The sequence below is a fragment of the Mytilus edulis genome, chromosome 14, assembly GCF_963676685.1.
Source record: "Mytilus edulis chromosome 14, xbMytEdul2.2, whole genome shotgun sequence".
Lineage (NCBI taxonomy): Eukaryota > Metazoa > Mollusca > Bivalvia > Mytilida > Mytilidae > Mytilus > Mytilus edulis.
This window is the reverse complement of record NC_092357.1, coordinates 21,634,828-21,658,657: the sequence shown is the minus strand read 5'-3', so window position 1 is coordinate 21,658,657 and position 23,830 is coordinate 21,634,828. Positions and strand designations below refer to the sequence as shown.

General features: G+C 31.3%; 1 protein-coding gene across 1 annotated transcript in view; it reads left to right on the top strand.

Annotated features, from left to right (window-relative positions):
- LOC139503826 (titin-like) overlaps positions 1 to 23,830 on the top strand; it is a 118,155-nt gene that overhangs the window by 2,880 nt on the left and 91,445 nt on the right. The window contains exons 2-14 of the mRNA XM_071293758.1: positions 249 to 495; positions 4,705 to 4,799; positions 7,977 to 8,180; positions 8,519 to 8,718; positions 9,607 to 9,753; positions 10,567 to 10,691; positions 11,532 to 11,741; positions 12,415 to 12,484; positions 12,896 to 12,988; positions 13,336 to 13,431; positions 14,289 to 14,453; positions 15,083 to 15,223; positions 22,347 to 22,527. Of these exons, the coding sequence (XP_071149859.1) occupies positions 249 to 495; positions 4,705 to 4,799; positions 7,977 to 8,180; positions 8,519 to 8,718; positions 9,607 to 9,753; positions 10,567 to 10,691; positions 11,532 to 11,741; positions 12,415 to 12,484; positions 12,896 to 12,988; positions 13,336 to 13,431; positions 14,289 to 14,453; positions 15,083 to 15,223; positions 22,347 to 22,527 (1,974 nt within the window). The remainder of the gene's footprint in view (positions 1 to 248; positions 496 to 4,704; positions 4,800 to 7,976; positions 8,181 to 8,518; positions 8,719 to 9,606; positions 9,754 to 10,566; positions 10,692 to 11,531; positions 11,742 to 12,414; positions 12,485 to 12,895; positions 12,989 to 13,335; positions 13,432 to 14,288; positions 14,454 to 15,082; positions 15,224 to 22,346; positions 22,528 to 23,830) is intronic.

The following is a 23,830-nucleotide window of genomic DNA, read 5'->3' as shown; positions in this document are numbered from 1 at the left end:
TCTAAACTTTCCTATATCAAATTTCCAGGAGGTGTCACATGAGGAGCAGGATCTACTTATTCTTCAGGGGCACCTGCTATCATATTCGGTTATTTAGTATGTGTTCCTCGGTCGTTAGTTTTTCATGTTTTTTTTTTATTTCTTTGTATTAATTTCAACTGATGTTTTCACAATTTTGATTTCTAAATGATAAACATAATGTTTACATCCAGTACATGTACATTTAATTTAGAGGTTTTGTCATCTAGGTTTTCCTGAACCAGAAGTTGTTATTTTCAAAGATGGAGAAACATTGGATATCTGTGATGGGATAACACTTGAAAATGATAAAAACACGTGGACTCTTCAGATCCCGTATGGTATGAAGGAGGACGCTGGTTTATACGAAATATGTGCCGTCAATTCATCTGGGAATGACATCCTAAAGACAAGGGTTTATGTTAAAAGTGCCAAAAATTCACCAGTTAGAGAAGACAAATTTAACAATGAACAAAGGTACAATAACTCATATATGACTTGCATGCTACGAAAACTTTAATTCGATTGGTCTGTTAGATTTTTTTCCATGGTTAAACCGTCGATAAACAATGCTGACGAGACGTTTTTTGTCATAACCATTGTTCATCAACTTTCTACTCAGACACTGGAGCTGCTTCATAAGATCTGGGTATGAGCTGTAAGCTGAATACCGAATGAGTTGTGGAATGTATAAGTTGGTATATTGCTACTAAGGTGTGGAAATTGATAATTTTAAAATTGTCTCGTTCGTCATAAATTCTGGTACTGATATGACAAAATCGGGGTATTCGACTAAAATTGAGGCGGAGGAAGCTAAATGTTTTTTTTTTTAACTCATAGTTCTTGAGGATATATCATTGTATATCAATGGGACCAAATCAGAAAAGTTTGGATTGTTAATGGAAAGAACACCATCAACATATTTTAATGTAAAATTAAATGATCTGGTTTCTTTGTTCTTTTTGTTTTTGACAAGTGTCTGGAGGAACTCCGACTCATATGCAAATAAGAGCGCACAGTTTTTTTCCCTGTAGGGATGCCGACAATTTATTGGAAACGTCTACCTCCAAATCCAACAAATAAGCTGTCAACGAGAAACTCCAGCATACTGATAACTTGTTCATCTGTGCATGTAGCATGTTTGATATTTTTGTTCACTTTTAACAATAGTTTGTATGCCACCGCAACTAAAAGTTTGGTGGCATATTGTTTTACTCCTGTCCGTCCGTCCTTCTGTCCATCCGTCTGTCCAATTATGGGAATACAGTTATCCAGATAACTCTTCCTACAGTTTGAATGCCAGGAAATTTTCACTTTACTGGCTATTTCTACATATATTGCAGATGTGCATGTATAGTCAGGGTTTTGATTTTTATTGATATTTGCTCTTTTGGGAGATTGTTGAATTTTGTCATTTTTTAGTATTTTTAAAAGTGCTATAGAAAGTTTTCTCTTTGATGGCTATGTGAACATATATTGGTCTCAAAGGTCTGCTTGAAGTCAGAGTGTTGATTTTTATTGATATAAAAAAATTACTCTTTTGGGAGATAGTTGAAATTGTTTGAGTAATTACTTGCATAATAAGAGGTGCATAGCGTTTCCGGATAACTGCTCCTATACAGTATGAAGGCTAGGAAGTTTTCACTTTCCTTTGTGTATTTGGTTAGGGTTTTAATTTTTTATTAATAATTGTTTTTTTTGGAGATAGTTAAACTTTGTCATTTGTTTTTTTTACAAAATTTGGACAGTAGACGAACGAACGAACAGACGGACGGATGATAATCTGTATAGTATAATGCCACGGTTACCTAATGCCACTGTGTAACGTGACGGTACCCAAATTGCACCTATTTTGACAGTTTTTTCACCTACGTTTTTTTATGATCAAGTAAAATATGTCCACACTGTGTTTATTTTGTAGCCCTATCCTTCTTCATTGTATAGGTACAATAATTTGATTTTTAATCCATATTGAGTCCATAAAAAAATGGGTTTGAATCAACCTACTAACTATCCAGGATTCTGTAATGAGGAGTACCCAAATTGCATCCACATCGTCAAAAGTCTAATAACCGAGCTTTTGTTTAATTTCTTCAAATATTTTGAACAATTGGATATTAGTTTATGCTTACTCTTCATATTTTACGAAATGGATACTTATAATATATTGTTTTTGCTAATTTAAAAAAGATGACGTTTTGATGACGTCGTACGGTGACGTTTTCGAACATTTTGCTTTTTCAGTAAACAGTCCATCTGTTGATAAATACTGTGAACGTTTTGTGTATCGTATATATCTAAATATGTTTACCTATGTTGAAAGACGTGCATAGTATATCAAATCAAAAAAATACAAATTGTTTAGTCTCTAGGAAATGTTGTAAGATTTCCGTTGCTATTTTTTCTAAATAGGTGCAATATGGGTACTCGGTGCAATTTGGGTACCCTTACGCTACCTTTTAACATACTGAATAGTTTGGTACCCCCTCTTAAATATGGTTGGATCCGTCCCTGGCTGATATATTTACAATACGGTGGTTGTAAGACCAAGGATTTGTCCGGGGAATTTGTATAAATCCTTGGTAGACTAATAATTCCTTGGTTTTGAGATACCAATCTCCGTTTCTCTCCCCACTCCCCATCATTCCCAAATTTCCAAGAAATCTCTGAACACATGACAGTGCATTTCTCTAAACTACCTATAAAGAAACTATCAACATGATCAAGGAGTTAGAAGTAAGAGATGACAAACAAATATACAAGAAAGCACAATGTTTATCAGAGGAAATTGACAAAAATGGTTTACACGTAACACCACAAAAAGTATGTACTATCTGGGTACATGCTAGTCCAAATAATTATGACGTCTTGAAAGGCTATTATAATTTTTTTCTTTGACGCCTTACATAAGGCGTCAAAGAAAAAAATTATAATAGCCTTTCAAGACGTCATAATTATTTGGACTAGGTACATGCAAACCTGTGCACCTGGTAAAGTTTTCAGGCATGATCTAATGTTTATAAATGCATATTATGTTTTAGAAAAGTAAAAACTATTTCTGGATCTCTAGATTTTTTTAATGGTTCTTATTGGATGTGTCAAAATGAGAAAATGTAAAATTTTATAAATACAAATGCCAAGACAGTTAGAAAATTATACTGAATCACCAAAGATACACATATTATTACAGTGAATCATCAACAAATAATTTAACTGATTCACCTTTTGTAGTCTTTGAGCAATATGGTAAAGTGATTATGTTCCGGACCATATGAGTATTTAGACCATACGCGTATGGTCATGACCGTATGGGTATATACTCATATGGTCCGACCATACGCGTATGGTCCGACCGTACACGTATGGTCGGGGTAATTACAAAGTTTACAGTTTTAAATACTTAACTCTTCATAAGGTACGACCCTTCCAGTTCATGTCATTAAAAAGACATATAACAGGTTATTTTATTATATATATATTATAATGATAAAGAGGTTAACTAAATAAAAATTAACAGTTTCACGCTTTTGATTTTACTCACTTTTCAAAACTATAGTAAACACATTTCATACCTTATTAGCGATTTTTCATTACGCTAGAATGGTAAGATTTCGATTTGAAAAGATTTCAAAAATTTCTAAAGACCTGGGTATTACTGCACGAAGCTGCTAAGAAGGTTAACCTTTAACTCGAAAGCAAAAAAGTGTAACTGCGAGGGGTCGTGCACAGCACAACATAAGAACGAACTATAAAATCAGTTGAAAACGGCTTAACTCATCAGATGGACAAAAATACAATTGTCTTTGATTATTTAAGTTTATTTTATTATTGAAACGGTTCTAATGCATATTTGAAAAAATACCTGTATGGTCCAAATACTCATATGGTCCGGCCCATCAATAACCAAACAAGTATATACTCATATGGTCGGACCATATGAGTATAGGCATATGGTCATGACCATACGCGTACTCATATGGTCCAAAAACTCATATGGTCCGGAACAATTATAATACATTTCTCCAACTTTTCTAAGTAAATTGGGCACAATTGCCATTTTTTTAAAACCTCCAACATTTTTTTAGTAAAATTTCAAAAACATTCATCTGTAGTGAATTTTTCAAAATCATCATCATTAATGTAATTTAGAAAAGTTACACATTTACCTTACATGAATGTAGGGTGTTCTATTTTGGAATTTTTTAAAATGTATTATTTTTTATTTTTTTTATTCATCTATTAAGATGTGCCTTTTATATCAATATTGTTGATTTGTTTTAAAATTATTCCTGTGGGAATTTTTTGAAACTTTGTTTTGTATTTGTGAAATGAATTAAGAGCTGTTCACTTGCTTAAGTTTTAACATTTATACAATTCTTCAAACACCATGAAAAGACAAAATAAAGAAAAAATAGTTATATTGTCACGAAATAAAGAATAAAACATGTGGAGCATTACTGATAAGAGCACATACACTAGTAATTTTTGGAGCCCTTTATAGCTTGCTGTTCGGTGTGAGCCAAGGCTTCGTGTTGAAGGCCGTATCTTGACGTTTACTTTTATAAATTGTTATTTTGATGGAGAGTTGTCTCATCGGCACTCATACCACATCTTCCTATATCTATATGCTTTAGTTGTTTACACGTAATTAAATGAAAATAACTTTGACAATCACTAATATTGCAGAGAAGAGCAAACTGGTGTCCCAGAATTCCTAAAATCTCCAAGCAATGTGGAAGTGATAGAAGGGGACATTATCTATGTTGAATGTCAAATAACTGGTAAGTGTAATTGTGGCATACAGCAGGCAAGAGGTTATTTACTGAAATCTCTGAAATGTTTATGATGGGTTTTATTATTTTGAAAACAGGGATATATAAGATTTTGACACCTCTCTCATTTAAAAATTTCACACCAACATGACCAATTATTTTTTCTGAAACGGAAGGAATAAATTTTGCATTTTTCTCTACTGCTCAACAATGATCATAAAAATAATCAAATGCACAAATTTCTGAATTTACAGTACTTTAAAAATAAATAACCTTTATTTCATGCAGTATTTTAGTAATTAGTTTGATTTTGTTCAATAGATTTGCATGTTTGTGCAATTATTTTTCAATCAAAATTGGTTTTATCTGTAACAACTTATGCATAGCTTTTACTTCCCTTCAGAATGATCATGATGATATACAATTGGATCTATTTCCATGCAGTCAAAGACTCTAAAATATTCATGTAGCTTTTACGAGTACGAACAAATAATTCAGAATATCGCCAAAATAAAAAAGTTTAGAGTTTATTGTCACCTACCCTATTTTTCACAACCCTATATATTAATATTCTCCATTGAGAAATTTGGGGCCTAAGTGGTAGTGTGGTTATAGTAGTCAAACTCAGAGGCGGATTTAGGGGGAGGGCCCAGGGGGCCGCCCCCCCCCCTTTTTGGGAAAAATGGGAAAAAATTTGGTTGCTTATATAGGGAATCACTGAAGCGTGACTGGAGCGGCCCCTTTTTTAGGTCAGTCAGTGGGCCCCCGCTTATGAAAATTTCTGGATCCACCACTGAAACTTCTGTATCACTAGCCTGTAAACATTGAGGTTATGAGTTTGAATACGGCACAGGAAAATGACAGGGGAGGTGCATTCAACTCTAGTTTTGATTGACTAAGATTGTCAGTTTTCCAACTGAAGGACAATGGTTCTTCTCTTGCCCTCTGGCTTCCTCAATTAATAAAACTTGACTGCCAGTAAATAACAAACTAGTGTTGAAAATGGTGTTAATCACCAACTAATCAATCAATCATTAACTAATTAAGGACTATTGAGGTAAAAATGTCTCTCTAACAGACCGAAGCTAAAAAAAAAGGTAAACATTAAAAAAAAAGTCCAAGCCTGTCAATCTGAAATTTGAATCAGATGAAACTTCTTCTGAAAAAGAAAAACAAGTGTAACTCTTAATAATCCAATGATGAAAATTTAAAAAAAAATAAAGTTTTAGGATGTATTTTGTTTGATCTATACCATTGAATAGCTTGATACATACTATAATTATGTAATGCTTGGATCTAAATGGATCAGACTGGCATAGATATAGTATAGTTTAATGTTAAAAGTAGGAGATGATCAAAGAAGATAATCAATCCACAAGTTTATGGACATTTTGATTAAGATCACCAAGATTAAAATTGTGTGTTTTTTTCTGTGCATTTTGTCTTTCCGCCAAAAGTTAAAAAAGGGAGATAATCATGGGCGATAAGATTTGATATTTTATACATTTGTACCTGTCAAATATCAAATGTATCTCCAGTTTTTACACCTTTTTTTAGTAGATTCCATTGTTTTTATTTTATTGGTATTTTTTTTTGTACATTGAGAAGTTGATGTTTGGGTGATGTCAGATGTTTGGCATGTGTTTATTGAAACTATTCTCAAATTGTATTCGACTCCAATTTTTATTAACTTTATTTGCAGTTTATGAAAGCTTGGGGGTTCTTTCCTGGCAGTCCTGTTTCCTCCACCAATAAAAAACTGACTGCCACCAAATAGATAATAGTACTGAAAGTGTCAGTAAACCCTAATCAATCAATCAATACTTTTGGTGGCTTAGAGCTTGACATATATAGTAGACAGTAAGACCCATGCTTAGGGTCTGTTTGGTTGTACTGCATAAATATGCCTCCACGCCAAGATGGAATAGGGACTTTTTATCTGATAGCAATTGTTTAGATTAAGCTACTGTCAGTCCTAGTACTGGTATGAAGTTAAGTGATAGTTTAATATTTGGTATGGAATTAAATTTGCTCATTCATTACTCAATGTCTTTCAGGTTTAATCCACCATGTTCTATACATAAGAAAATGTCAGTTAACGTGACGGTACCCAATTTGCACCTATTTTGACAGTTTTTTCAACTACGTTTTTTTATGATTAAGACAAAAGTTTCCATTTTGTGTTTATTTTGTAGCCGTATCCCTCTTTACTATATAGGTACACCAATTTGATTTTCAATTCATATGGAATCATAGAAAAATTAGTCTGAACTAACCCCCAAACCATCAATGATTCTGTAATGAGGAGTACCCAAATTGCATCCATGCTTAAATTCGCATCGTCAAAAGTCGAATAACAGAGCTTTTGTTTATTTTTTTCAAATATTTTGAACAATTGGATATTTGTCCACGCTTACTCTTATTTTTTTAAGAAATGAATACTTGAAACATATTGTATTTGCTAATTTTAAAAAGATGACGTTTCGATGACGTCGCATGACGACGTTTCGGTACATTTTGCTTTTTCAGTAAACACTTCATCTGTTGATAGATACTGTGAACGTTTTGTGTTTATCTAAATATATTTACCTATTTTGAAAGACATGTGTAGTATCAAATCATAAAAATACAAATTGTTTAGTCTCTAGGAGATCTTGTAAGATTTCCGCTGCTATTTTTGCTAAGTAGGTGCAATTTGGGTACTCGTTGCAATTTGGGTACCGTTACGTTACAAGTCAGGAATATGACAGTTGTTATCCATTCGTTTGATGTGTTTGAGCTTTTGATTTTGCCACTTGATTAGTGACTTTACGTTGTGAATTATTTCAGTATTTTTGTGATTTTACTTTTTTTTTATCAGTGATCCATAGTTGATTATATACAAATCTTTTGGACTTTGTTGGATAGTTGAGGGATGGAAGGACCATTTCTGGGACGTCAGGATTGGACCTTTATATTAGCCGGAATTTAAGATTAACACCTATTGGGACTGTAATTAAAATATTTTGAGGATCTGGGAAAGAATTCTTAAATTTTTCTGAATTTCCGGATGAAACCCTCTCCTCCCAAACCTCATTATCATACTTGTCTCATTGGCAATCATACCACAACTCCTTATTTTTATAGGATGACACCCCCTCCTACCAAACCTCATACAAATTTGACCACATATTCTTATTTTTATAGGTGATCCTAGCCCACAGATTGTATGGTTTAAGAATGGAGAACTGTTCTACCCAGAGGAGAGGGTGGAGATATTACAAGATTCTACAAAGTGTCAACTGATCATACAACATACTGAACCAGAAGATGCTGGAATTTACATGTGTAGAGCCTCAAATTCTGTTGGTGTTAATCAAGTTCAGTTTACTGTCTGTGTCTCAGATGAGGGTATATAGAGCCTATGATGCTGTCTTTAACTTTTACTGTAAACTCAAAAGGTCTTAGGGAAAATTGTCTTGTTGAGTGGATATTTGATTTCCTGATTTTGCCAAAGTCTGTATTTATGAAAAGAATTGTACTTTTAAAAAATTTGTGGTTTATAAATACGCATGAAACCAACAAAATTGGTTTCAAAAGAATAATTCAAATCTGCAGTACATGTATTATATGTTTTGTTGACTTTAAAGAGTTATTTCCCTTTAGAATACATTCTGCTTTAAATATGATGGCTAAGATTACTTACAATTGTTGCTTAAACTATTTATTCTATGCTTCATAAATTGAAGGGGATAACATACAGACAGCTACAGATATCAACAATGATGAAGACAGGGCAAAGTGGAACCTGGTACCTGGTCTTGACAAAGCTGAGTGGAACCAGCTGGTATCTAGTCTTGGCAAAGCTGAGTCGAACACAGTATCTAGTCATGACAGATTGGACAAACCTACTGCTCCTGTTATTCAGCTTGATATGTCTGAATCAGATGTACGTTTGTATAAATACTATAATTACATTAAGTGACATGCTTCTGTATTACAGTTTGACATTGCTGAATATGTTCTTTTCTGGTACAATGTACTATATTAAAAATAATGATTTTCTACCATATGAGGTCTTTTGGGTTCAGAAGTTTTAATTTTTGTCATAGATAATTTCTGGTTCTTATGGCAAAATTAGGGGTACTTTATTCATGTATTTTGCACCATGTGACTTTGCCCCTCTTGATTAAATAACTTCCCTTTGTTTAAGATTCAAAATATAAATGATTTAAAATTTGCGGATAAATCAGTCCTTTTATGTCATGGATCTAAAACTAATACGTATTTGAAAACTTCAGTTGGCGGATATTAACAAAAATGTTGTGTATTTCTTATTGAAAATGCTTAAAATTTGACTTTTTATGAAATTGGAAAGTTGAAATCATCATGTTTTTCACCTATATGCGGACAAATTGTTGATTCGATATAGGAATTGGCTTATTTGCATTTTTATTTAAGGTTCAAATATAATCCTATTGTAATGGCTGTCGTCATGATAAGGCAAAATGGCAGCTATGCAAATTAGCAAAGTACCCCAAATTTTGTAGTATGTGTCATGTCTATTTAATATATCCAATTTACTAAAAAATTTAATTATTTTAATTTTGAGAAGATTTAAGAAGTCATTTCTTATCATGCCTCATCCATTGTAAGGGAATAGCCCTCATCACTATCATTGGTGGATCAGTAGGCCCCCCTTTTGTGGGAAAAGATTTGTTGATTATATAGGGAATCACTGAGGCTGGAGCTGGTCCCACCTTTTGTAAAGTTATGGATCCACCACTGATTATCAACCAGTTTTTTGAAATATTTTTATTACATTTACTAATTTCAGGAATGTTTTTCGAGAAGATATGAAGTTGTATCTGACTACCATGATGAATTTAATGATATTGACCTGCAGAAAGGGGAGATAATTGAGGTGTTAGACAGATCTAAACAATCTCATTGGCTGGTCAAATCTATGCAAGAACAAACAAAGGTTTATATTTTAAAGGACTATTATATATATATCTTATTAATAAAACACTACATGCATGTATCATTTCTCTCAAATTACAAACAGTCATGTGACAGTTTATAGGCAGAAGTCTGAATTTGCAGTAATCTATAATAATTTCCATACAAATGAACTTGTCTAAAGGTTTAATCTATTCTTTTAAAGAATTAAAGTTGTGCATTAGTTATTTCCCAAATAAATAGCACATATTCTTTGCATTATGATTACATCTGTGCTCTGCCACCAAAGATTACTTTTGCTATTTAAGGAGGAGATTTTTTGCAAATTTTGCAAAATTTACAATGTTTTAAGAAATTTCAACTTTATTTCCTTGCAGTGATTGGTCAATCTAAATCATGTCTATCAAAATTTTATATATAATGATTGTTTAAGGTTGTTTTTTGGACAAGAAGGATTACACTTATCACTTTAATAAAGAGTGTTACATTTTGAACACCAAAGTTATGAAAAAATAAGTAAAACAAATCTTGTTAATAAATTTGAGTAGTTACCAGCTTTAAGTTCTAGGCCGTTTTTCTTATTTGAAATGTCACTTATGCAACTGTTCAATTTTTTAGACATTCTTCATAACCATGCACTAAATGTTGGATCCCCATTGATAACTTAGATGTGATGAAATTTTTTGAAATTATTTTTGGATTTACTACTATTGTCATGTTAAAAATGTTCAAAGGTTTTCCAATGCAAAGTGTATGAGTTAGGGGTGTTCGTTCTGAGTCTTTGACAAAAAAGTTCAATCAGATTGAATTTCACTGAATCGTTTGTACTCTTTAGGTATGTTATGCTCCTCCAGACCTGTTAGTTGACACAGATATTGACAATGTTGGGAACGTACCTGCATGGAATCAAGGTCAAGGGAAAAATTGTGTATCTAAGGAAGAAATGCAAACTAAAACCAAGTAAGTGAAAACTTAATAAGGTAAAGGTGAAGGTGAATGAGAAACATTCTTTAAATAGAAAAAAACAAAATTAGTTTTAAGAAAAATTCAGCTAATAAAAACCATCCCCTGATTATGATCTGAAGTCTTCTATAAAGAATTTATATTTTGCCATATTAATAAAATGGTACTATATTTCTTTTAAGCCTTTTTGATTTTCAATCCTCCTTTTAGAAATGTTTTCCTTTCCATGCCTATTTAATATAGTAAGGAGATGGATAAGGTTTAAGTTTTGAACTTTAAAACTTTGTACAGTGGATTCTTTTTACATTGTTTTAGGAGATTTTAATTTAGATATTTTAATATATTTTAGGATTTGTGTGTGATATTTATAACTTGAGATTAAATTTATCATTATTTTATAAATTGACTATTTAAAAAAAAAATATGTATAGTACGTACCTTTTTACTATAAAAAAAAAGTGTTTTGAAGTACAAATGCCAGCCTTTCCTAAAAAAAAACAACGGAAATTATCTATATAAGAAGGGTGGTACAATGGGGTGTTATGAATTCCCCAAAAAATAAATCATTCTTTCCTAGATCCTTGAAAATCAATCATTAATTTCCCCGATTTGTTTAAATCCTGTATTCCAGTGAAAATTAAGGCAAAATCCAGAATTCTTGCAAAATTAAAGGCCCAACCTTAACAACAGATAAAAGGTCCCCTTCTGCCAATCAGAAAATTTTAAATGAGCTTAAATTAAGAAACTACCACTTTGCTATTTACCATGCAGACATTAAATTAAGAATTGATACAAACATTTATGTAAAGTTTTAATAACTACCATTGTTACTTCCAGGAAAGTTTTGGCTGATTTATTGGAATCAGAAACAGACTATATTTGTGATCTAAAGGATCTTATAGACACCTACAGCCAGTCTCTAGAGAAAGGGAAAGTCTCAGACAGGAAAAATATAAAGGAAGGGAAAATCTCAAACAAGAAACCTGTAGCAGACAAGCAAGACAAAATATTAGAAGATTTATCAAAGCTTTACCAGTTTCACAAGGAGTAAGTAAGAATTATTTAATCAATGCTTTTGGTTAAATCTGAATTCCAATGTCTAATCAAACATGTCTAAAGGGTTGAAGTGTCTAATGTCAATTTAAATACTCTAAATTCAGAAATTATTGTGTGCATTTATTATTGTGACTTTTGGAAACTGAACTAAAATGTGAGATTATTTTTTGCGGTTTTAGGAAAACCTTCATACATATATCAGAATGCGAGTTTAAATAAAAACCTCTCAATAATTTCTGATTTACAGTAATTAATTTAAAGATGTCAGTATTGTTTTAAATTGAAGAAGGCTTTTTCATGTGAATAATAACATGCAACAGTACTTTACAATCTTCCGTACTTCTAACTCAATTTTAAATATACCAACCAAAAGATGGAAATGTAAAAAAAAATTGCATGAATTCCAAACTGGCTGTGGCTCTCTTTTAATGTTCTTTCTTATTCTGAGAGGTGTTATTTTGGACATGGTAAAGAAAAATGGACTTGGATGCATCAACATTGTAAAGGAAGTGTTACCTGCTATGCATGCTTCAGCTGAAATGAGATTAGTTGAAGTTTTAAAACATATCAGAATGAATATGTTGGTTTTACACATACACAATCTTAATTGCAATAAAAGAAGTAAACTGAAAATAGACACTAATTTCCACATTTATTTATTCAGAACATTGCTGCCAAGCCTTCTGAAAACACAAGATGATGCTGAAATTGTTGGTGACCTATTTACTGAAAAGGTAAGTATTTTCAACAAATGTCCCATAAGAAACATTGGGAGATGGGAAATACAAATTATTATTATTTTGATTTAAGTTTTGGCTGTGAAATATATTTGTACTGGGCTTCATTAGTAAGACCCTATTGATAAGTATCTATTATAAATGATGTAATTTAAGTTGGAGTTGCCCTTGACCTCCAAATCATGGAGCAAAATGGTTGATTTTCTTATTTGACTTTAAACTATTTGACTTTATCATGTGGTACAAGCATGTATGGTAAGAGATCATTACTTCTTTTATAAAATGAAAACTTCAGAAAAGTCTAGATTCTGTATATCAAGTTGAATTAGGTTGAATTATAAACTGTACAATAGATTCTGAAAATCTCTAACAAGAAATATATTTGAATGTCAAATAATTTCCTTTCAGCGTGGAAGTTTCTGTGAGTATGTACCGTTTGTATCTGACCATGACAAAGCTATGGAGGATACTGACCCAGATCAATTAGCAGCATTGATGGAGGTAGGATATCATTTGATAATAATATGATAAAATAGATTTTTCTGACTTCATAACCAAAAAAGACTAAATTAGTTAACTGAAGTCACTTTTAATTGATTGAAAAATTTGGGTTCGTATTAGGAATAATTATTATTATTTTATTTTAAAGATACTTTTGTAGATATATGTGTGTGTATAGGATAAACCTAAAAAATGGACTTTAAATTTTTCTTATAAAAGAAATTTAAAAAAAAGAAATTAATTACCATGTTTTTATATGTACAAGAATAGGAAACAAGTACATTTGTGTGTATATGTATATACATATATATTATTGGTCACATAAATGATTAATATATTATTCATAGGCATTCAGTCTGATCTTGGGAGATCCAGCTAATGCCTTTGAAGATTTGATGAACAGACCACTGGAAAGAATTCATGAATATATAGAACTTTTAAAGGTAGGTAGTACTAATTATACAAAGTTATTACTTTTATACATGAGATACTAGGCAAATATAAGTGATTGGATGATTTTTGTTAACAGCATGTCCCGGCAATTTTTTCCTGCCAAAAGTCTTGTTTCTATCTTAAGTGTTCAACTCTGAAAATGAAAATGCAGGTCATAATTTTTTTTGGTTGAATTTTAGTATTTCTAAATTCAAAGTGAGTTGTTACTTTTTAGTCAACATGGTCAAAGGAATATCAAAGTATGTTTTGAAAGCTGTAAATTCATCCAATTTTAAAGAGCAAGGTAAATAAGCAAATGCTATGCTTTGACTTTTTAGTTGTTTCTTTTTGAAGAAAGAAAATAAAACGATAAAACAAAATGTAAATTTCACTTCTAAATACCTGAATCAACAACAGTCAGAAATACAGTTGAAAACAGTTTAATATCTGAATTCCAAGGTTATTTGAAAAATCCAGGGTGAAATGGTTAATTTATGGGTTACACCTAGACAATACAGGTCAGTTGACAGAGGTAAGGTTCTCCTAGGGCCCTCAAAAACTTTTCTTTATTATTATTATTTTAAGTATTAAGAAAACAAAAGAGACTGTAAAAATTATGTGAAAAAATCACATTGTTTTTGAAATATAATCAAGGACCATCAAAGTCTATCAATAGTGATTGAATGTTTTAGACAGGCAATGATTCAGCTATTTTTAAAACAGGAGGTTCCAACACATGCAAGTCATATAATAAGGGGGTGTTTTCCAACCATATTTTCCTATACAAAAGCATTACTTTTCAAAGTTGAGATCTGAAAAAAAAACACTTTTGTACTTTAAAGGTTAATTATGAAATTTGTTTTAACAGACACTGATTAAACTGACTGCTCAGTCTGGAGGAGATTGTTCAGGGTTGATGGCTGCTGTACAGATGTTAACAGAGATCTGCAGAACTATGGAAGACATTGTCTTATTGGATAAAATTGAAGGTTACCAAGGTGATGTCAAACAACTAGGACCTGTCCTTAAACATGTAAGTTGAAAATGAATGAACTTTGTTATAGTGATGATCCATAATTTTTTATTATCAATAAAAGTGAGAGAGAAAAATATATTTCAGAAATCTTTGACACCTCTTTTAAATTCAATATGAATCCAATCCCAACAATACTCTATTATTTATATCAATTCTTGATTTGAGCAAAGGTAGACAACCTCTTTTTTTCAGGCTAGCAGTACTGTTGTATCCTCATCCATTGGTGTCCATCGTCAGTAACATGTTGCTTTACAGTAATTTTCATGGATTCTTGTTTTCAGTCATTATTTTCAAAGTTCCTAAGAAGTTGTATTTCATGGATATAAAAGGGGAGGCCTGACATTTACATCACTTACATGGTTAATTTACCATCAAAATTAAGTTTTCCTGCTAAATCCTATTTCTCTGTTACTACTGTTATTCATCATTATTGGTTGGTTACCAATTTTCATTGCATAGGTAAACCATGAATTCAAATGTTCAAAGAATGACACATTTTCTATATGGTTGTAAAGAGACTTTGGGAAAACATAATATCCATGAAAATAAATAAATCGATAGTATTAGTTTAAGGATTGCTATTTTATCATTACATATTAACTTTTTTTTAAAAATTTTATAAACAGGAAGATGTCAAAGTCAAAGTAGACAAAGACTCGAAATCTGAAGGTCAAAGACATGTCATACTATTTCAAGACAAGATTATGGTTACCAAGCCAATGACCTCTGACCCAAAGGGCAAGCTAGAATTTGAAAAGATTATTGAGGTAAGATGGTGTTTTTTTATAAATTATACTTAGCATGTGATCTAGATATACAGAACATCAGTTCCTGAGTCTAACCTGGGCAACTTGTAAATTACAAGTTGTTTCCCTTATACCAATTTTGATAGCAATTAGACATTGCATTGAAGTCAGTCAGTCAGTTTTAGCGATTTTCAAAACTTGGTGGCAGCCAGGACCTGTTTCTCCTCAATGGAATCAAAAAGTGAAACATTAATCAATGCTGATTCCAGTGAAAGCAACATTGTCAACAATGTATTAGTTTGTGATTAGGTTAGTTTATGGTGAACCATTAGTGGTATTTCAAAGATATTTTGTATGCAGTTGTATAAATTAGAATAAGCACAGCTTATTTCCAAGAGGATAATTTGGGAGATCTGTTTGCGCCAAAAATGCATCCTTTTAGGCCACAACTTATTTCCTCCAATGCTACATTTGCATCACCTGTTTTAAAAATTGCATGGTATCATTTGCACCAAAAATAGAACATATGATTGCGCCAATAAGAAGAAAAATAACTTCCTTCCTCCTTTATTCGGCAAATGTTTCATTTTCTGAAACATACTTTCTTCTTACTGCTGCTGCAAGGGTACTTCCCAATTTAATGTATGTATAGTAACTTCACTTTATTGTCCAAAAAGACAAACATTGAAGGATGAAATGCATAAAAGCAGTTCATAATAATTCCTGTGGAATGCTTCTGCTCAAATACTGGTGCGTCTTTCAGTCCATATACATTGTGGAACAGAGCACTGTGTCATTATTATATGCGGCTAAAACATTATCAGCAAAAGCTTCTCTTTTCTTCTCTTTTGGCATATCTTGTATTAAATATTCAGCAAAGCAATAAGTTTTCTTCTCTCTCTGTATATGGACTGTCTAATGCATTTAAAGTCATTTCACTCCAGATGCTCATCTTCATGGTGAAATATCTCCAAACATATGATACTTTTTAAGCAAAAATAAAGAATAAAAATTAATCATTAAAGGGAAATTCCGCGATTTTTTACTTATCATCTAATTATGTTCATCTTAACATAAAAAACACATTTGCAAAGTTTTAAATTTATATTCCTTCTAATACAGAGTTCGCGAAATCTTTTTTTCCCTGGTGGTCCTTGAAGAAAATCTACTGGTCCTCACTATTAACTCTATTGAAAAATACTAAAATTGTGTCAGTCCTATACAAAATTTTGGTGGTGAAATCCTGAGGACTGACACTTTTCGTGAACTCTGCTAATAACGGAGAAAATCAAGTATCTGTAACTTTTTTGGTTGAATTCTCAAGTGGGTCGTGACGTATTAGCCCGATTTATTGAATTCTGGGAAAAAATAAAATCTGTTTAACTCTTATAGCTTATCGACAATATACGTAATTAAAAGCGCACAGCTGACAAATGGTCGTAGTTATTAACCACAATATAATAATGAACGAAAATGAATATGCATATATCGTTTTGTATTGATTGAATTAAACTCCTATAAAATTATCTCTAGTAAATGTTTTTGAATAAATTTAATTAATTATTGTTGAGATTTTATTCATAAAATATTTATTGAACATTTTTACTGATATTGAACTGAAATATTTATTGAACTGAAAATATTTCAGTTCTATTTATCGTTATTGTTTTGATAATCATTTCAATGCAACTAATGTGTGAGCAGAGTGTGTATATTATTTTGTAAAGGTCACTGTATTTTTCTCGGCTTGAGGTCAATTCGTTTACCTTGTAGCTATTTAGCCGCAGGTGTGAGTTCAAGCGTACACAGGTATAAATGTTGTTATTTGGAAAGGATAAACAGAAAGGATTAGAAAGAGTATGATGTCACGATGTTAATACACTTAGATTTAATACACGATGAGAATAAAGATTCAATAATTAAATTGTATAAATTAATTGAAAATAAAATTCAGATCCGTAAATCCGAAAATGTGTAAAAATAAAAGGAAACAATTTTTGATTACTTTCTTAGCGGCAATTGGCGTAAAGATTCAAATATGAAGTAAAAATTAGTAGTTTTAATCTTTAATAAAAACTAAATGCAATATTACCCAATTTGATATACCATTGTACATCTGTTTGAAATCATTGACTTTACCTTAATTTCTTAACTTGTATTCAAATCTGGCTGTGTTTAAATGCTAATAAAACTATTGCAATTTTAAAGTTTTTAATTGACAAAAAAATACAACATACATGATTTTTTTTTTAGTTTCTTTTTAACATTTTATTCTTACATAATTAAATTCATTTGACAATCATTTACACGAACTTTTTGTGAAAAAATACCAATTATCTAAGCTAAGGCATTATTTTTTTTAAGGATTTTTGAGGATTTTTTTTTAATTCTATGATAATATTTGTGCAATGTTGAACATGATAGCCGTCATTAATCCAAATAAGTCATACAGTAGTTGTAATAAAAGTTATATCTTAGTCATGCATAACTGATATTGACGAATTTAGAATAGTTCGTCCATACATCGTTGTTCTTGAAACAATCATTATTAGTATACATGTAAGTTTCCTGACGTATAAGAGCCATTGAGGATGAGCTCCAGAGAAAGCAGACTAGTAGCGTTTCGTTCGTTTGTTTGTTCGGAAAGGAGAGGAAATGCAACCGCTTGTACAGATAAACGACAGAATTAACATACAAGCATTTATAATCAACACAATCAGAAACAGTTCCCATCGTTAGACGGGGAATATGAAGGCTTTCAAGAATGAACAAGTGACATGTCTAACTCGAACAGTTGGAAAACGGACTATCGACATCGACCGCTTGTTCTTGATATTTGAAATTGTATGCATATATACGTATACGTGTATGATAGTGATGAGTTCTTGTGTCTGACAAAAACTAAATTCCTTCATGGTTATATCTTGCCATACGTTTATATTGGTTTGTAAGGTGATTACTCAAAATCGTTATTTGAAAATCCTGTTTGTGAGATGTATATTCATTTCAATACAGAAATTTCGTCTATATATTTCACAAGTGTATAACACGGAGAAGCTCTGAAGGTTCATTACTCCCATTTTGTTTGGGTGTGAACCATCGATGTTGACAGCAATATCAAAGAATAAGATGATGTATAGAAAGAACTATGGGCGTCATGTGGCAAATATTACATGCATATCGGACAATGAGTTGTCAATCTGTATGAAAAGATTTCCAACACAACCATATTATTGAGAAGGAATGTTTACATGCTATACTCTCGTACTAGTATTACAGGGTTCTTGTGGCGTTCACCTTAGACACACATCTTTTTAACGATGTTTAAAAAAAAGACAGAACCAATTTAATGTCATATTTACCTATTTTTTAAATATAACTAAAAGTCTTTCATCTGACAAGAATACCCCTATTTAGTGGACAAGTAATTTATTCTTTTTTCTGTTATTGAATACCAAGAAAGAAAAAAAAATCCCGAAATTAATTTGAAACTTTGATACTCAAAAGTTTCCCAGCAAAATATTCACATCCCTTCGGGATAATTAGTGTTCGTCCAGTGGCATATATAACAATTGTGATGACGAATTCCTTCCTTTGTTCGAGAACAATCTTATTTTACTATGTCCACAACTTCAATGAACCAAAGCAAAAGTTATACATCGACCTGTATTTAAATCAAATTGGTTCTCTTCTTCTTCTGGTATACAATAGTCTATCGACATTCGATGATTGAATACTGTTGGCATACATGGACTAGTCTATTTACAACACTTTTACCCCTATTTATTCAAAATATATATTTTTTTCTTATGTTCAATGTATACATGTATATATTTTAAATTGCGCTATAGTTCCGTTACTTTCTATCCAGTCGTATAAACGAATCGTCGGCAAGTGCGTACATTTTTGAAATCAGTATTTCTGGTATGTTCCAATCTGTCCTTCACTTTTGACAATGAGTATATATTACATTTTCCCAAATTCACCCTTGGAAAAAATATTTAAATAGATTTTAATTTCATCAAATCTTATATTTTGGGTATTATTTATATTTTTATGAATAATATTCTTTACACCAGAAATGTTATTTATAAACAAGCGTATGAGTTTGGTAATGACAAGTAAGACAGAGTTGTATATTATACATCTGATAGTTCAAAATGGAAAGTTAAATGTTATCAGCCGTGTACACTGATCAATACCTGCAGAAGTGAAACGATGCGTGAACTTGCAAGCCCGACAGGAAATCGCTGGAATACCTGGACGTGTCACCTCACACCCCTCACAATACCTTTGGAAGTAATACCTTTAGCCATGCTGGTGATCAGAAGAGGGAAGATCAAAATTTATTTGAAAACAGTTTATTACTTTAAAGAATTATGAACAAATTAGATTTTCGAAAACAATTTTCACGGAACACTTATATATATGATTTCAACTTTGACTTTTTACCTAATTCCAATATTAACAGTTTAAAAACAACAGACCATGTTCATTTAAAAAAAATAAGAACATTTTCCGTATCAAGTTAATTTGTCAGATAAAACAATCGTACGATTGACAAGATATTGACACGCAATTATGACTACATCTGTTACTGTAGTTTTTGTCCTTTTTGGTTTATAGACATATCGGGACTTTTAATCGGGGAAGACGACAAAATGGCGGAATGCAGAGAATTGATACTCTAAATTTAAAATCGATGGTGATCTCTTATCTAACGGAATAAAACTTAAATATCTATAAATTTGAGCATTTCTATATAGAATGGACATAATATCAATTTTTGATTTTTTTGCGAAGTTTCCCTTTAATATTTATGATAAGCATATATGTGTACAGGTAAATTGGCGCAATTGATACATTTAAAAAAAAAATTTTTGGTGGAAATGATACCCCTGAAAAACAGTAATTGGCGCAAAAGGACTGCTTGCTGATAATTTTAGCCATACCTGCCAACTGTCACTATTTGTCGGGGATTTCCCCCATGGAGGCTCTCAAATGGAAATTTTGAAAGAGCAATTTTGTCCACAATTTAAACAAAACAATAAATTTTACAATGGCTATAGGATTGTACTAGTATGGAGAAGCCAAAAAAAAAAGACTAAAATATATTTGAAGGCCCCCTTGATGGTTTTGTAGAACTAAAGGATCCATCTTGCATGTAAAACCCCCATGGGCATTTTGAAAAGTTGGCAGGTATGATTTAGCCCTGTCCTTGAGTCATGATCTATTGACTTCTGAATGTTTTGCATAATTTACATGTTGAGTTTGGGATTAGATCAGTTTATTAAAGATGAACCACAAATTATTAAGTCAGAGATATATGGTGTGCAAGTGAATTTGCATTTGTAAGTATCATTTCCATAGAGATTATATAGCCTCACTCCCTCATCATGGGTTTTTAACTTTGAAACTTTAACAAAGATTACAAGGTAATGCAAGTTTAAAGGGAAGGAGTAATGATAGGTCAATGATTTTTGGTATACATGCAGTTTTTGGCTTTTTGGTTTACAGTATTTCCAAAATTATTGTGTGCACTTATTATTGCAATTGACAAACAATGGACAAAAATTGGAGATACTTTATTGTAATTTCAGAAAATGCTTCATACATATGTTGGTATCCAAATTTAAGGTGGTACCTAACACTACAGGGAGATAACTCTGTAAAATCAGCAAAACGTTTTAATTATGTTGTGTTGTTAAGGGAATATTACGCTTTTAAATGATCAAAATAAGTGTTTGTCAAACTGGTATATAACCAGTGTAATTTTTCTGATTAAACGATTGGTTCAGATTTTATAAAAAAAATGTATTTTTGTCAAAGGGTCAAAGTTAATACTTTGTCAAAATTTTAAGAAAATTAAACGAGCCAAATTAATTTTAGTTAAGGTGTTGGGTACCACCTTAACATCAAAATTTTTATTTTTGCAAACAGATCCTGTTTCATATTTGTAAGGATAAAAACATTGCAATAATTTCTTAATTTTCCCCATAAAAAATATTTTCTATTTTATCTCTTTACCATTTATTTCTTCTCATGGTTCCTCTTAAGAAAAATTCACCATTGGATATTATTTTGCTTAAATACTTTTGTAATTTAGAAGACAGTTTATACTGCAGAAAAAGATTATGATTTAAACTTATTGGAAAGTATATAGAACTGAGTTATCTCCCATTGATTATTTGAGAAGGTTTAAAATAGCTTTTCATAAATATGACTTTGTTTTTTAAAACAACTGATTGTCCATTTGTTCTAAATAGAATTATTTTCTGACATTATGATAAAATATCGGTGGAAATTCTTGCTATACAAAGAAGGAAATACATTACGAAATAAAATAAGTCAATTTTATGGTGTTCTAATTTTCACTTTTTTCATCTATACATACATAGGCTTTTAAAAAACATGGTTACAATACAACCAAATGTGTACAGTTGTGAACTTATTTTCTGGGAACTCAGGCAAATTTTTAATTTATATTGTTTAGATTATAAGAAAAAAAAAAATTGAGCACAAAAAAATGTTTGTAAAGTTCTATGATTTTGTTGAAAGATGTTTGTTTAAAATTTAGTGGCAATCATTTCTTGCATATTTAAGGAAAACAAGATTGATAACAATTTATCTTTTATGAAGGTTTTAAAAAATTGGGTTAGATTAACTTTGTTGAAGTACGCAATTTTTATTGCCAAGTGATAAACTATTGACCACTCATTAAGAAAATAAATGTTTTCACAAACAATAAGCATTGGCAGTCTTCCAATTTAGTCATCAGATAAACACTTTTTTATTAACCAGAAACTGCTATTCAAATAAAGATATTTATTCTCATTTCCTTTATATTTATAAATAAATGTTTATTCTTTATCTACCTTAAAATAATCAAGATCTCACTGTATCAGATCTCAGTTAAGATAAATAATATTACACTGTAACCAAATGTTTAGATAATTATGATTTTACTGTATATCAGCATTCCTTATCTCTCTTGCATGTATGCCAGATTCTAACAGGTATATCTTATGATTTGTGTGTGCTACTTTATATCGGATTCTTGCTGCATGTCTTCAACTATTTCGTAAAATATTTTTGATTCCGCCTTCTTAACGTTATTATGTCATAGATATCTATTTTTAAATAGCTAAAAGACTTATCTGTTGGTAAACAAGAGGAAACAGATGGATCGTCATCATGTACTATTGAATTGTGGGAAGACAAATCGTTGGAATTAAGTGCATCACCATCGCTGAAGCTACAAGTACAAGATATTCATGCAAAGCAAGCTTGGGTGAGAGACATACAAGAGGCAAAGAAAAAACTAGGTAAGCTTTTTAAAATTCATATGACGGAGTAATAATATTTTTGGAATTTAGATTTAGGGGGTAAAAAAAATTATTAATTTTGGATATAAGGGATTGAAAAAAAGGGGGGATGTGAGCTACAAGTACAAGATATTCATGCAAAACAAGCTAGGTTGAGACACATACAAAGAGGCAAAGAAAAAACTAGGTAAGCTTTTTGAAATAAATAAAACGGTGGTAACACTTGCTACATGTCCTTTCCTTTTTTTTTTTTTTCAATTTTGCCTCTTTAACAATTTTACTGCTATAACTAAAAGATTACCATTATGCTGGCATTTCTCCAAGGGCAATCAGTATACTGGCAGTTTTCAGTAAACATTTTAATTGGTAAAAATTGTACTTTGCAAATTCGCCACCTGTTGAGTGTCAACAATACTGTTTAACCCTTGACCTGTTGCATCCCCCATTTGAGTTCATATGATGCTGAGAAAGGTCATTGACACTATGAACATGTTCTGACAAGGATTAATTAAGACTTGTAATTAATTGAGATTCTATAGTCAAGTATAATAAGATCAAAATATTATTGTAAATAAAAGTACTGTTTATGTCATAAAATCCTGACATAATATGACCATATTTTTTTTTACCTCAACAGCATTCAAGATATAATACAAACTCTACAACAACCTTAACAATGCATATATTGACAAGGGGCATTGGTTGTCAAAGTGGTCTAAGTAGTTCTACTACCATGATCACTTTCCAGTCAAAACTTGGGTCATGAGATTGAACCCTGTTTGTTCGGGTGCACTCAACTCCAATCTTAATTGAATAGGATTGTCGGTTTCCCTATTGAAGGTCAGTGGTTTTCTCCGGGCACTCTGACTTCCTCACCAATATAGACTGGCCGCCACAATGTAGTCCAAAAATATTGAATTGAATTCCTTACAATACTTTTATATAGCTCTTACGTTAGAATTCTTATTACTCTTTATTATTTGTTGGATACAGATTTCTGTGTTTTGGTGTTCAAATTGGAACCACAAATTTGAAGGTTCAACAAAGTAAATTTTAATAGAATGTTTTACATGCAGACTGAAATTTGGTTAATAAACAAAAAAATTTGGGTGTAAAACAAATGCAAATAAATATCAAACAGATACCTTCCATTATTACACACCCATAATCATTATAGAACTATTAGTTTTATGCAATGATCAGTTGGTATTAATAAAACACAACTATTATAAACATATGGTCTAAATATTATGCAATTAATTAATGTGCCAATATATTCTATGCATAAACAAATCAAAGTTAC